The sequence below is a fragment of the Phyllobates terribilis genome, unplaced genomic scaffold (genome assembly GCF_046119375.1).
Source record: "Phyllobates terribilis strain yellow unplaced genomic scaffold, ASM4611937v1 Scaffold_6568__1_contigs__length_43603, whole genome shotgun sequence".
NCBI lineage: Eukaryota > Metazoa > Chordata > Amphibia > Anura > Dendrobatidae > Phyllobates > Phyllobates terribilis.
Genome location: NW_027369311.1, coordinates 3,264 through 18,674, shown reverse-complemented (window position 1 = coordinate 18,674; position 15,411 = coordinate 3,264). Strand labels below are relative to the sequence as shown.

The following is a 15,411-nucleotide window of genomic DNA, read 5'->3' as shown; positions in this document are numbered from 1 at the left end:
GGAAGATGGAAAGGCACAAATGAGGAAATTCAAGACTGCATTGATGCCGAAAAAACTGTCGTTCAAGCATTCATGTCTTTGACTCTGAAACGGCAAAGGAAAATCAATGCAAGCATTTGAAGTGGTGATTCAAGTGAATGGTGATCTAGGCCCAATTCGTATGGAAATTCGTCCGGCCCAATAATAAACATGTACAATTTACAATAAGTAGAGCATTAATTTGGCCAAACAATGCCAATTTTAAGATATATTAAGATTAGATTAGATAGATTCGATTTCTATTAGTTTATGCATGAGATCCATGTTAGATGGTAGGAAAGTGTTTCCTGAAATTCCGTTTTAATGATCTGAATTTCATACAGTTAATCGGTAAGGTAGATGGCCCAAAATCATATAGATTGTGATATCATGATAAATATCATGGATCTAAAACAGAAGTCTATTTAACATGAGAAATGATACACTAAATTATATAGTAGATTATTAACCTTCTTATGTGGAATATTCTGAAACAAACAATTACAAGTAAACATTGCATTTCTCAAAAATATTTACAAACTAACCTTAACGATCTCACTCTCTTATATTACTCACCAACACATACATAGTGTAATCTCCAAACCATTCTCGATGAATTTCAAACTCAAACGTTTTTATACGTTCAACTACACCATACTTCATCTACTTTTATGTCACTCGATTAATTAAACATGGCACCCACTTATCATAACGGTATCATATATATTGGTCATATTTATATTAGGCCTTCTATGCTGTCCTTGCCCGGGCCCGCACCCGAAGTGGGTGTGCCATCTCACACGAGAGCTTCAACACCTCAGACAAGTCCACGTTGGCACCATCAGCCGACGTCATCCACTCGAACTCATGCATCAACGACGCGACCCAGAAGCTGACCGTGACCATACCAAGAGCCTTACCCGGGCAAACCCGTCGGCCTGACCCGAAAGGTGCCAACCTCAGATCAGATCCCATCACGGAGAAATCAAACTCCAAGCCTGCGGGTGAACCCGACCCGGGTAAAAACCTCTCGGGCTTGAAAGTCAGCGGGTCAGGCCAGAACTCTGGGTTACGGGCTATGGCGTACATGTTGACCATGGCAGTAGTTCCGGCAGGGACGAGGTGACCGTCAACGAAAGTGTCAGTGATGGCGAGGCGGGCCCATGAGAGAAGTGGGCCCGGGGGGTGGAGCCTTAGGGTCTCTTTGATCACAGCCGTTAGATAGGGTAAGGAAGGGAGATCGGTCTCGGTTACGGCACGTGATCGCCCGACCACCTTGTCTAGCTCATCATGGACCGTCGATTGAACGTCGGGATGGAGGACCATCCTTGCAAGGATCCACTCTATTATAACTGCCACGGTGTCCGTGCCTCTGAATATCATCTCCTGATAATATTTAAAAAATCAAATTAAATATCATAATCTATCGACAAGAATATATCAAAGCTAGATATTGTGTATCCAAGTTGTGATATGACAAGACAAACGTCAAACACAGATTGCAAAATTCCAAATACGGCTTTATGGAGATTAGATCTCACTTCAGATTCCTAACTTTTATAAATTTATATATTATGAAACAACACCTGATCACATTCATCAAAATATTATAATTTCAAATGTTCGTGACATGAACCATATACCTACCTTAATATAGTTAGTTTCGAGTCAGGAAAAACGTATATATATACAAGCATACCCAGAGAACTGCGATCATGTCGGATTCAGATAGTCGGTCTGTGGCGGGAAGAGAGAGCAAGACGTCAACAAAATCGCGGTTAAGTCCGTTAAGGGGAGGGTTTGATTTGTGTTGGTGAATGATTTTGGAAACGAACCGGTTGACTCGAGGAACAAGGAGGGAGCAATTGAACCGGGTTCCTTGGAGGTCAAAGGGGGCAATCCACGAGAGATGGTCAGACCAGTTCAACCCGCCAAGAAGTTCATAACCTCGGTCAACCATCTCCCTCAGCTCTTCAACGTCGTCGTTTTGTTCCTTCAATGTGTATTTCTTCCCAAAAACCGCCCACATCATGTTGTTAAGGGAGGCTCTCTTGAGAACATCACGAACGGGAAAAGCGGCGGCGGAGTTGGAGGAGATTAGGGCGGTGAAGTCAGCGGCGATGGCGGAGCGGATTGGCGAGGAGGAGATTATTTGCTTAGGAGAAAACATGTGTGAGGCGGCGACACGACGGAGGAGGCGCCAGTAGGACCCCGAAGGGGCGAAACCGATGGCACGATGGAAGAGTAAGGAGTAAGCCGACTCCTTAATAGGGCGGTCGGAGAAGGCGGACCCATTGAGAATCTCACGGGCCGAGTCCGGGTGGCATGACACCACGGCCCGGGTCGACCCGATGCTGAAGGCCATAAGCCGGGTCGCCCCATGAGAGGCTGCGGCGGTCGCGATCTTAATATGGGCCAGGCCCGTCATAAGGCCCATGCTGCCGATCACCGGTAGCCCTCTGGGCCCGGGGATTGGAGACGCCATGGAAAATTGGTGTTTTCCCCAGGCGGGCCCACCGGGGTGGAGCCAGAAGACGAGAGAGACGGCAGCAAAGAAGGCGGCTGAGATGAGGAGGAAGGTGGTTGTGGAGAATATGATGGAGGAGTTGCATTTGGAAGTTAGGAAGGCGAAGAGGCATAGGGTGTCCAATTGAGTCCCCATAGTTTCTTGTTTTATATATTTTTTTATATATAGAAGGTTTCGAAAATGGAGTAACGAGAAAGAGAGGGATTGGAAGGAGGAAACAGAGGGAATTTAGAGGAGTGGGGAGTGCAGAGGAAGATGGTAGTGAGGGTGGCTTTATATAGTGGCCAGAACGATACACGGTCAATCTGTCTTACGAGTTACTTATGACACTACTGTATATTAATTTTAAGTGAGGGATTTTTACAAGGAATATATAAAGAACAATTCTGTTGATACTTGTACATGTTTTGCACAGATTTAACATCTTATCTTATATGAATGTATAACTATTTAAGCAATACTTTTTCAAACTCTCTTAATAGTTTTTCTGTCTCATCATTATTGATTTATCTAACTCTTATTTATTTACATTATTATCTCTCGTCAATATAATTTCCTTTATTCTTTTCACTAAACAAAATCTTAAAATTTAGCAACAAATTGATGAAATATTTAGAATTTTAAATTAAATAGTCATTAAATTTAAATACTTTTTCTGAAACTTAATTGATAGTTATTATATTAATTAATTTCTTTTCTAAACATAGGTTATTTTTTATTTTTCAAATTAGTTTTACTAGTTAATCACCCGTTCCAAGCATGGGATTGGATTAATCAAGTGAAAGAACAGATATATAATATTAGTGACAAAGAAACACCTAAACTTTATTTTGATTATATATATATTCAATATAAGTAGTATGAGAGATATAATGTCTTAACTAGATATATTATATAATTTCAAAATATATAAATAATATTGTTCATTATACCTTATGTTATATATAATGTAGGATCGAGTGACTTCATTGACTAGCTTAAAGTGTTTTAAGATGTATATGATAAAAACACAAGTAAGCTAGTCTAATCTCCAAGTTAAACTCAAATAGCCAATAAGCTAATGAGTTAGAGTTGCAGAAGGGGAGATTAACTACAATAATGAACTCAGAAATATGAATTTTAAAGTTTGGCTCAATGCAAAGAATTTTTCCAAGGTGAAACCCTAAGCTTCTAACAAGATCGGGACAAAACTCACCACTAAACTTATATTAATCAAGAGAAATTATACACTTAAATTATTCCTAACTTAAAGTAATTCTCTCTCACAATACAAGTTATGTTAAACACATATAAGCAATCTCTCTCTCTCAAGCTCTAAGGTGTTTTAGACACTAGCTCTCTTCACAGCGACCTCAGCACAAAGTAGCTTTCTCTCTAGCTTTTGCTCTGTCTAATTCGCTTTGTTCTCCTAGCAAGAAAAGTTCTCTAAGCTCTCTTAATATCCTGTCTTAGCTCTCTCAGCTCATGAGTTGTTGTGCCTAACAACACCTATGCACCCTTATATAGTATTTCTATCTTGATCCCTAAAGCTAGAAAATCTATAGTAAGCGACAATGAATAAGTCCACCTCAACAAAATGTGTGATCATTTGCGCATCAACGGCCTAAAACGTTTTGTGCTTCTTCGCCTGACTCTAACAACTTTATCCACGTTGTCAATCCGCTCCACACCCTCAGCGCTTCATTGATTTTTCCAGCTTGGAGATCCCCGTTAATCTCCTATCCAAAGGTAGAAATCCAAACAAACTCCCGTTATTTCCATTCCCCCTCAACTGTAGCTTCACCGACCTTCCCTTCACTTGACCAAATTTTCTATGCGCTGGTGCATGGTTCCACACGTAGACTCTCGCTTTTCACTTTATTGCTTGTATCTTCTCTCTTCACTTAGAAGCACGATCAACTAGCTTTATAGCGACTCTCCTTCGCTTAAAGCTAGTCCTTCCGTCTACTATTTCTTTTTTTCAATACTTATTCTGTCTTGGCGAGATTTAGCTTTCCCTGCTAGACCTTAAGCAAGTCTCCTCGTGGACCCAGCTAGTCCGCTTGTGTCAAAAATACTCTTATAACTCCTCGAGCTATACCTAGAAAGCTTATCACACACAATGGACATCAAATACTTATGTTTGTTGGCATCGAAACAAGCGGAACATTCGAGCTCGCTAGTTATACAATCCAGCTCAGACCAACAATTTCCCCCTTTTTAATGATGACAAACCCTTAACCAATTAAGCTCATAAAATTTCAAAGTGGACTTAGTTAAGTCATGGACATGCAATGAAGCTTAATCAAGTACTTTCAGATATAACAAATAAGCCCAATATCTTGCTAAAAAATTCTTAGGTAGTATACGTTTGTTCCCCCTTAGACCAAGCCAGTCTAATATCTTCCCTTTAGTTGAATAAGGTATGTACGTGTTTACTTCCGCCGTTTCACATCATCGAAAAATGCAAGTACAATTCACGCAAAGGGAACTAAAGTGGAAAGCGCAAGCAAGCTAAACTCAGTAATCAAGCATATAAAGTCAATAAGCATAGAAAAATAAGGTGTAACCAAGCATAAAGTACATGGTTATAGAAACAAGAAAGCAAGCTTTTTATAGAAATTAAAACCTTACACCTTTTAAGAGTTTGGAGCCCTAGAGATTACTAGTTAGACTGAGCAAGAAAAAACAGAACAAAAGTCACACACAAACACAAGCTTAAACACCCTAAGCATCACGTTGGCGGGTGAGAGAGACTAAGTTATACATAATAAGAATCACCTCATCTTGTCTCACTATCAAAATCTGAAGTTCTGTTGTGATCTCTGTTAACTTCTTCTCGAGGATGGAGCACTGGGACTAGATATCAAAAACAGCTGACGAATTAGAGTCGTTGGTAGTGGGTACAACTATCTCTCTAGACTGGGTTCTGGATGAGCTGGCAGCTGGTGTAGAAATTCTCGCAGGAGCTGGTTTAAAGACAAGCTTGGTTACCTTCTCAATTATTAGCACGTCGTCGAAGCTAGTATCTTTGACTGGCTTGTAGAGACCTTCAGCCTTCAACATACACGCTATAATATGATGGAATGGAAGAGGGGAACCGTGATGTACTCGGCTAACAACCATATGCATGAACATAATATGCGCGGTGTTAATCAGCTTGCCACTCAAACATTCGGTCATAATGCAGTAGTCGAAGATGATGACGTGGTCGAGTTTTGTGTTCCTTGGAGTGATATTTTTGACAATGAAGTAATGAAGAAGTCTCTTTGATGCAAAAAGGTGACCATTCTTCAGCTCCGGTGGCACATTCTTCCCAAACACAACTTCTTTGATAGTTCTTGAATCCGCATGCCAATTCTTCTTGTACAATCGACCAAACCTGACTAACGAGCCATCCAAACCAGGCTCTTGTCCGATTGCGTTAGCCAGGTCCTTTTCCTTAATGCTTTCATTGGCGTCGTTGAACCATTGAGAGTTACATGAAATGCGTTCACCAATGGTTGAGTTGCTCCTAAAACAAGCATAAAACTGCCTTATCAGGTCTCGATCAGCTTTACTAACCTCAGTCTCAAGCTTGGTCCAATTTTGCATTTTAATCAGACATGTGAAGGCGATCTGAGCGGGAAGCAACTTCGATCTCATGAAGCGTATCAGCAACACGATGACCGAAGCTAGTATGTCGCGCTTTGCAACACCTGTAGGTAGTTGGGGGAACTTAGACTTCACAAGTGTAGGAGACTTCTTTTGCTTCTTAGCTCTGGCGGCATCTCCTTCTTAATAACAACTATTGTTGAGGCACAAACTCATCACCTTCTTCTTCATCCTCTGAAATCATATCCTCATCCTCTATTAACTTTCTTTTTCCCACAACCTTAGATGCACTTTTAGCATATTTGATAAGCTTGTGTTGCACAGGGGCAAAATCCTAGTCTTCTTCATCAATGAAAGAAGAAGCAAGCAGATTAGGAGTATGAGAGATTAGCTAGAGGTGTTCACTTGATGCTGATTTAGTTGGTGTCATGAATATCTCTGTTCTGACATTTGCTAGTTCTATAAGAACATTAGTGACGGCGGTGGTGACTGGATCTTCAACAGATACAATTTCTTTACCCTTCTCAATAGCAGGACCCTCGGCGAGGTCGGTGACACTAATTTCTGGATTAACCGGCGTGTCTGGTGTCTTGGATGATGTGGAGGCTGACACCAGAGCTTTTGGTGTTGTCGGTGGTAGAGCTGAGTTTTCTGAGCAACAAGTCTGTCTAGCCTTTCTTGCACTAGCTGCTCAAGATCTAACTCACGCGACGCAATTAACTCTTCAAGGAGTTCTTCTTTGGTGAGCTTGGAGAGAGGGGTTTTGTCAGCCATTTTTATGAGATGCTCTGATGTTTTAAGGTTAGGGAATTTGGCGCTTTAGAGGACCAAGGGAGATTTTTTAGAGAGCGAGTGGGAGCGAGGGCTGTAACGAGATTTATGGAGAATGTAGAGAGGAGATTAATGCATAAACACGGTAAAGATCTTGAAGCGAATGCATACCCGTATATATATAATGTAGCTAAATCTTCCTCTGAAAGACTCACTGCTAAGCCAATGGCTAGATACTCGCAACAGCTCAATCTCTGCAAAAACTCTACGACGGCTCTATTCAAACGACTACTTTGTCTTGGCGAAAGCGCTACAATGGCTACATGCAGAAACCTTTAACTAAGACTTGCTTTTCTGATTGACATGTGGCTTTGCAAATATAATCGTTGTACCATCTAGTCGATGCGCTGGACAAGCTAGTGTGATGCGCTGTAATGTCTAGGTGTGGCTTTTCTGAATCTATTTTGACTAGATCATTGATCCACGTAGCCTTTTTGAATCCATTTAGACCGGATGACTGAGCTACTTGTTTAGACTTTACTTTTCTTAGCCGCAAAGATAAACTTTCTCATTAAGCAGACTTCAGAATTAAGTAAATTACTGAAGTGTAAACCGCTGAAGTAGCTTAACCCAAAAATACCACATACTACCTTCTCAACTACTCTCACATAAGCGCTTGATCATGATACGAGTGTAAAGCGAGTGATATGTGTACCAATTATAACCATTTAAGCATGAAAAGAATAACAGGGAATGCGCATTTAACATAAAAGGGACATAATACGCTCACACTCAATTTATATGTATATAGTATGTGCATATAGAGGGGTAGGTGACTTTTTGATTAAAAAATGAATACTTCCTATTTGTAGAGTTTATCAAGGGACTTAGGAAGCGTTACATTTAAGTCAGGCAGACACCATAGGAATGAATCATTTATATAGGCTTGTAATAAGGCAAGAAGACGATCATCATTCTCTATTTGTGGAACAAGAAGAGCATGCAATGGGCAATGACTATAAGCAATAACTTTAATTGAATATACAACATTAGTTAGAATGTATTTTCAACAAGAGGATACATGAATAGCAAGAGAGCAAGAAGCACAATCAAACTAAAGTTATCAATATAGAATACTACTGCTAATTCATAGTCAAAGTATAGAAGAAACTTACAGCGCTAACAAAAGATAGAAAACCAGGTTGAAACATAAGGAGTAGTGGAAACATATGTTGTTGCTTCTTTTCTCTTCTGAGAGTACAAGAATATGTCTTAGCAAGATAGATAAAGACTCGCTTTGAAGCTCCAGAGACACGCTTGAATATATCTGAGTCTCTTTTGAAAGAATATATATAGTTGTTCCACATATGAGTCTCACTTGAACAAAGCGATTCTTGATTCACTTAGATGTACACCTCTTATTAGATAAGAATGAAAGAGATATTTGTTGACGGTTCAAACACACTTGTTTTGTATTGTTTCAGCACTGAAGGAGATGAATATCCTCCTTTATTGTAAAATGAGAGTAGCTTGTTGATTCGACTCTATAGCTCATACTCCGTATTTCAACCTGCAAAATGAATCAAGATTTTGGCATCCAACGAAGTGATGGCTCCGAAGGCACATTAGAACTCGCTGTTACCGAGATGGAAGGTAGAACGTTCATCAACATAGCTCTAGGAACAGGCTCATAATAGATACTATCGTTGATATCAAGCACTTGGTGAGGCTCACCTTTAAAAGGAATACCTCGTTGTGCTTTAGTTTGTTTGTTCTTAGCTTTTGAGGGCCTAGGACGTACAAGCTGTGTCTTAGGTGACCCGCTCTAGTCAAGCTTGTCTTCAGTGAGACTCGATTGATCGACCATGCCTTTAGATTTAGTCATAACAGACATATAGGGCTTTGGGAGAAGTTCAACTTTATGAGAGCTTACCTCGATGGCTTGGTCAGATTCAGAGTCTTCGGCGACTACTAAGCATATCCCTTGTGCTTCGCCACAATCTAGCTCTTCGTCCGAATCCACCCATAAAGTCACAAAGCCCTTTCTCGGTGGTGTTTCAAATGCGCTTGGTTCCACCTTAGTGCTTGTGCAAGTTTTGACCATGACATCTTTGAGATCGCGTAGCTTAGATTGATCTCGTAGAAAACCTCCTTGTCTCTTAAAGAACTTCTTGACGAGTTTATTCATCATTGCAACGTCCCGATCTTCTTCGTGGTCATCTTCATCGTTGTGTTCCATCTTTTAAGTACTCGGATGACCTTGAGAGTCATTCCTTTTGATTCCTTTAATTGTAGCGACTCTTTTTTTCCTCGCTTTGCCGTATTCTAAGTTTTCTAGCAAGTACAGATGCAGGAAGCTCTTTTGTCTCTTTGGTCGTTAGCATATCCTTTTAGTAGTATCAAATTTTGCATTTACACCATGAATAAATGCTAAAGAGAGTTACCAGGGTTCTACCTTAAGTCTTTCGGTGGACATTTTGTCACATAGTACCTGGAATCTTAAGTGATAATCTGATATTGACTCGCTTTCATCCATATTGAAGGAGTGGAAACCCCTTTGGAGCTTGAACTTACTGTTATTTTTCATGTCTTCACTGCGGAGTGCATATCTATGATTGCTTCCCACATGAGCTTTGCGATTGGTAGAAAAATGATTTTATCTATGACTTTTCTAGAGAGAGCATTCAATATGAGCTGATTCGTCTATGCATTCTTCTCAAGGGTAAAATATTCAAATGGTCCCCATTTGAGAGTGTCTGTTTCTTCAGGAAGCTTGTCTTCACCATTTTCAATAATCCTCCAAGTCAGTTTGTTGGATGTAATTCATCGTCATGGTCAACCACGATTCTAGTTCACCATTATCTAAGATATGTGGCTTAGATAAAGATATCCCTAGGTTAAAAACGTTTTTATCGTTGCTCGTGATTCAAAATATAGAGAGATTAAGAATCAATGCAATTGAGCGACCTAAGCTATGATGCCAATTATACGATCTAGTGACTTTATCGGCTCACTTAAAGTGTTTTAAGATGTATATGATGAAAACACAAGTAAGCTAGTCTAATCTCCAAGTTAAACTCAAATAAATAGTAAGCTTATGATAGAGTTGTAGAAGGGGAGATTAGCTAAAATAAAGAACTTAGAAATAAGAGTTTACAAGTTCGGCTCATTGTATACATTTTTCCAAGGTGAGAACTCTAAGATTCTAACAAGCTCAGGATAAAACTCACCATTAAATTTATATTAATCAAAAGAAATTACACACTTAAACTATTCCTAACTTAAAGTAAATCTCTCTCATAATACAAGTTGTGTTCAACACATACAAGCAATATCTCTCTCTCTCTCAAGCTCTAAGGTGTTTTAGACACTACATCTCTTTACATCGACCTATGCACAAAGTAGCTTTCTCTCTAGCTCTCGCTCTATCCAATTCGCTTTGCTCTCTCTTAGCAAGGGAAGTTCACTAAGCTCTCTCAGCTTTCTCTCTAGCTCTCTCAGCTAATGAACTCTTGTGCCTAACAACACCTATTGAACATTTATATAGTATTTCTAACTAAATCCCTAAAGCTATCAAATCTATATCAAGCGGCAATGAAGAAGTCCACCTCAGCGATCCATGTGATCATTTGCGCTATGGAAATACATCAACGACCTAACACACTTGTGCTTCTTCGCTTGACTCTAACAACATTATCCACGTTGTCAATCCGCTCCACACCCTCAACGCTTTCTTGATTTATCCAGCTTGGCGATCCCTGTTAATCCACTATCCAAAGGTAGAAATCCTAACAAACTCCTGTTGTTTCCATTCCCCCTAAGTTCTATCTTCACCGCCCTTCCCTTCACTTGACCAAATCCTCTATGCGCTGCTGTAAGATTCTACACATACACTCTCTCTTTTCACTTTATTGCTTGTATCTTCTCTCTTCACCTAGAAGCGTGATCCACTAGCTTTACATCGACTCTCCTTTGCCGAAAGGTAGTCCTTCCTTCTTTTATTTCTTCTCTTCAATACTTATTCTGTCTTGGCGAGATTTAGCTTTCCCCTCTAGACCTTAAGCTAGTTTCCTCCTGGACTCAGCTAGTCCGCCTGTGTGAAAGCTACTCTTATAACTCCTCGAGCTATACCTAGAAAGCTTATCAGAAACAATGGGATATCAAATACTTAGATTTTGTTATCATCAACACAAGCGGAACGTTCGAGCTAGCTAGTTACACACTCTATCTCAAACCAACACATAATGTTAATGATATGGGCTATAGAAGAAACTACAAATGTAACATTATCTTAAAAATATATTTAAGATTGTTTATTATAATTTCATATATATATGATTCATGATATATGCATGCTCTATTATATAGAATAAGGATCCAGTGAAAACAATCCTTATGGTGTGAAGTGCGAATTTTCTCGGGTACACATATAACACACTATTGTTCATATATAACACGCTAATGTTCACATCTAAAGGGATAAAAAATCACCCAGAAAACGTAAAAAAAATAAAATAACAGTTCAACATTAATTACAAAAATGCCACCGCGTGGATTCATTAAAAACCCATCTTTTAATCTCAACCCTCCATTTTCTAATCTAATGGCTCAACATGCTTCGCACTTCACACCATAAGGGTTGTTTTCACCGGAACTCACCTCCTATTATATAGTAATATAGGAGAAATTCTGTTATATATAATATATGTATCTAGGTTAAAAAAAATATTAGACCGAGATTTATATAATTAAAGTAAATGAAAATACATAACAAATTCAGTCAATATAATACGATTTTCTTGTTAATAAATTAATCAGATTTTAGGGAGTTAATATATAATAATCTTAATATAGTTGACAAGATTTTAGGGGTTTGATTATTTTATATAATAATCAATATGATATTATTACCATTAATATTCTAGGAGATAAAGTATTCATATAAAAACTAAAAATTATTAAAAAATAAATAAATTAAAAAATAATAAAAATTATTAAATAATTATATAATTAATTTTGGAAAAATCAAAATAGTTTAAGTAAATTGCTTAATTGAGGTGAAATATCCTAAATAGCGACACATATTCGAAGCTAATGGTAGGGTGTCATATGGGCCATTTCAGTTGTCTTCAAGGTTACTCTATTTTAGTATATAGATAAATAGAAATTATTATCTACAAATTATTTTTTGGGTATATATTAAAGTGATTTGATACTCGTAATTTGAATTCAACCTTAAATAGGTTAAATTTTGTATCAAGATGTGAAATGAAGTTAATTAGATTTATATTGAACTTTTTTTAGTATATTTAAATTCAACTTTACAGTTATATTATTATTATCATCATATTTTCATAGTAGAATTTTCATATTTATTCTATAATTTCTGTTTGGATAAGTATTACACTTAAAACATCACCTATGTATCTAACCTATTATATAAAATCAATAGAAGTAAACAATTAAGTGTTTGCTTTGCTATATATTTAAATACATACTTTAGAGAAATAATATATAAAAATTCTTAAATCTCTTATAATAGACATTTTAGTTAAAGTTGAATATTCTTATATTAATAAGATTATTATTAAAAAAATATTGATGTACAATGAATTATAGGTGAATATTCCTATTTTGGTGAGATTATTATTAATATACAAACAAATCTTATAAAGTATTATGTTTGATTTTGTAAAATAAATCACAACATCCATATATTAACTAAAATAATATATTAATGACGTGTAATACATAGGAAGCCAACTAAAATTGTTACATTAAAAAATCTTCCATAATAAGTAGGAAACAATCGACCATTTTTTATTCATATGAAATATAATGTACATTTAATTAGTCAAATTCTATGTATAAACTATAATTAAATCAAACAAAATGAAATAATTTTATATTATGTATATATAAAAAATATCAACAAAATGAGCTAATTCTGTGTTGAAATATTATATATATATAACATTTATAATATATATAAATTAATAGATTTTATGACGTGGCTGATCCAAATTAATAGCTTAATTGTAGGATCGCTTGTGCTCAATCTTCTAATGTAGAGCTTAAACTATAACTATACTGCTTGACCTATACCTATGGTCTAACTTAAACACTTAATTGTGGAAAGGAAGATTAACACTAATGAAAGCTCGACTATAGGATAGGACTAATCTATAAGTAACTCAAGTAGCTATATGAAGCTATAGAGCTTAAGTGCAAAACTGAGATTAGCTACAATTAAGCCTATAATACTTGTAAGGATTTTTCCAAGGTGAGAACCTTAGACTCCTACCCTGTCCGGTATGAAACTCATCACTGCTCTTTATTGCTCAAGAAGTTAGCTTTACAAAGTTTAGGCAAATACTTTCTATCTCACCTATAGCCTTAATGTTTCCTCTCACTTTCTCTCAAAGCCTAACTCTTAAACAACAAAGATATATCTCTCTCAGCTCATACTAGTGATCTCTGTCTAAAGCTCGATTGAAAATTACAATTGAATATCTCTCTATGAATGCCCTTAATTTCCAATTACTTTACACAAGCTAAGCATAAGCTATTTATACAGCTCGTAACTAATTTCCTCTAGCACAACTCTGCAGCTTAAGCTCCAAGTAATACTCCACCTTAGCAATCCGTGTGAAAAGCACAACTCCAACTTGTGTTTCTTCACGTAGCTTAAGCTCCAAGGAATAAAATCCATGTCAGCAATCCTTGTGATCATGCTTCACCATGCACCCTTCGTTTCTCCACGTCAGAGAAACCCGTACATCCAGTCTCCTAAATTAGAAATCTTTAACAACCTCCAGATGTTCTCCTTTCCCTTTAGCTATAGCTTCAACGGCCTTCCTGCCTGAGCAAACATCCAGGTCTACTTCAAACACTTCACTAGAATTCATTCACGTGTTCCTTCTTCTTCTCTAGATCAGCTTCACTTGTTTCAACTCTTTATTCCAGCAGCAAGAATCTCTCGCTGCATAGTGACACCCCCGCACTCTTATTCTAGCCTTTGCGGGACTCGTCTTTCCCCGCTAGGCTCAAGCTAGACCCTTACCTGGTCAAGCTCACTCAAGCTAGATCCTTACCTGGTGAAGATAGACCTTGTTGTTTCTAAGTTATATCCCGTCAAGCTTAAAACACGCAAATATCATTAAACAAATAGATTTGTCATTATCAAACAAGAGAAATGCTTAACCTATAGCCTAGAATTAACCAAACTGGTTATGTTGTAGCCTCGACTTAACCAAACTGGTTAAGCTATAGCCTAGAGTTACCCAAACTGGTAAAGTAATAACTTACCTCTAATAAACAATTTCGCCCTTTTTAAGGATGAGAAACCTATACAAGACTGACCATTGCATACGTACTTAGTTGTGCTCAATCCCATACTTAAGCTCAATCAAATACAAACAGTTAAGCATGTAAGCAATATACATACACTTCAGCGATTCAACATTTTACCTCTTGTTCCTCCTTAAACCAAGACGGTCACATTCCATCTCAACTTTGACAGAGTGAGTATGCAACCTGCTTACTTCCCGCTTTTGACACCATCGAAAAATTCACACTTAATTCTACCAAGGGAACAATAGTAAGAAGCACATTCAAGCTCAACCAAATAAACATAAAGCGCAATAGGACCAGTTAAGCTAGACTATAACCAAGAAGCAAGCAATGCACTCTAATAATCAAAAGCATACTTAAATTGATAATACCTTACAACCTTTTAGTAATTGGAGCCCTATCAGTTCTAACATACTTAGCACTTCAAATCATATAAGCACATAAGAGCATCAACTCAAATCACTTTCATCCTCAATACTTTCACCGGCGATATCAAGTCTAATTGTTGAACATGTCTTTTCCCCCCGCATGTATATGGATTTGATGCTTCGAAGAGGTCTTTAGCTCGTACTTCAGAAGCGAGACCATATAGCAAGAGGTGTAGCTGTAGCTATAGCTGTAGCTGTAGCTGTAGCTAGACTTAATCACTATGAATACCACCTCATAAGATAGCACTGTATATAAGCTAGTTGTACTTTTCTTTGAGGCCATGTAAATTCTTCATCCACCATACGCTTACAAACATAGATTGCTTATACACATAGATCGCTTAATTACTCGTAATGGGAAAACGTAAGATCCCGGTTGAGATGTGATGCAATGAAAAGTGCTCAATATGAATTTTAAGAGCAAGTAAGAGGAATAAATGCACATTTTATAAAGGGACAATACACACTTATACTCAATATATATCATGTAAAAATCATGTCCATATACTGGGTAATAGGCCTTTGACACCAAAATGAATAATTCCATTGTGGAGCTTATATAAAGGGACATAGGAAGTGTTACATTAAGGTCATCTTAGGACATTGTAGGAGTGGATCATGTCTATGTGCTTGTAATATGGCTAGAAAGTGATCACCACTCTCTATTTGGGGATAAAGAAAAGCATGCAATGTATATCGAAGAGAGTCACATGCTTAAATTCAATATACAAGTATACCTAA

The 15,411-nt window shown here is 37.5% G+C and overlaps 1 protein-coding gene across 1 annotated transcript; it reads right to left on the bottom strand.

The window, feature by feature from the left end:
• Positions 1-281: 281 nt before the first annotated feature.
• On the bottom strand, positions 282-2,680 carry LOC141251086 (uncharacterized). Its single transcript, XM_073670210.1, has 4 exons — positions 1,718-2,680; positions 796-1,404; positions 595-681; positions 282-347 (listed from the first exon to the last, which is right to left on the bottom strand). The coding sequence occupies exons 1-4, from the start codon at positions 2,678-2,680 to the stop codon at positions 282-284; spliced, it is 1,725 nt and encodes a 574-aa protein (XP_073526311.1).
• Between the last annotated feature and the right edge of the window lie 12,731 nt (positions 2,681-15,411).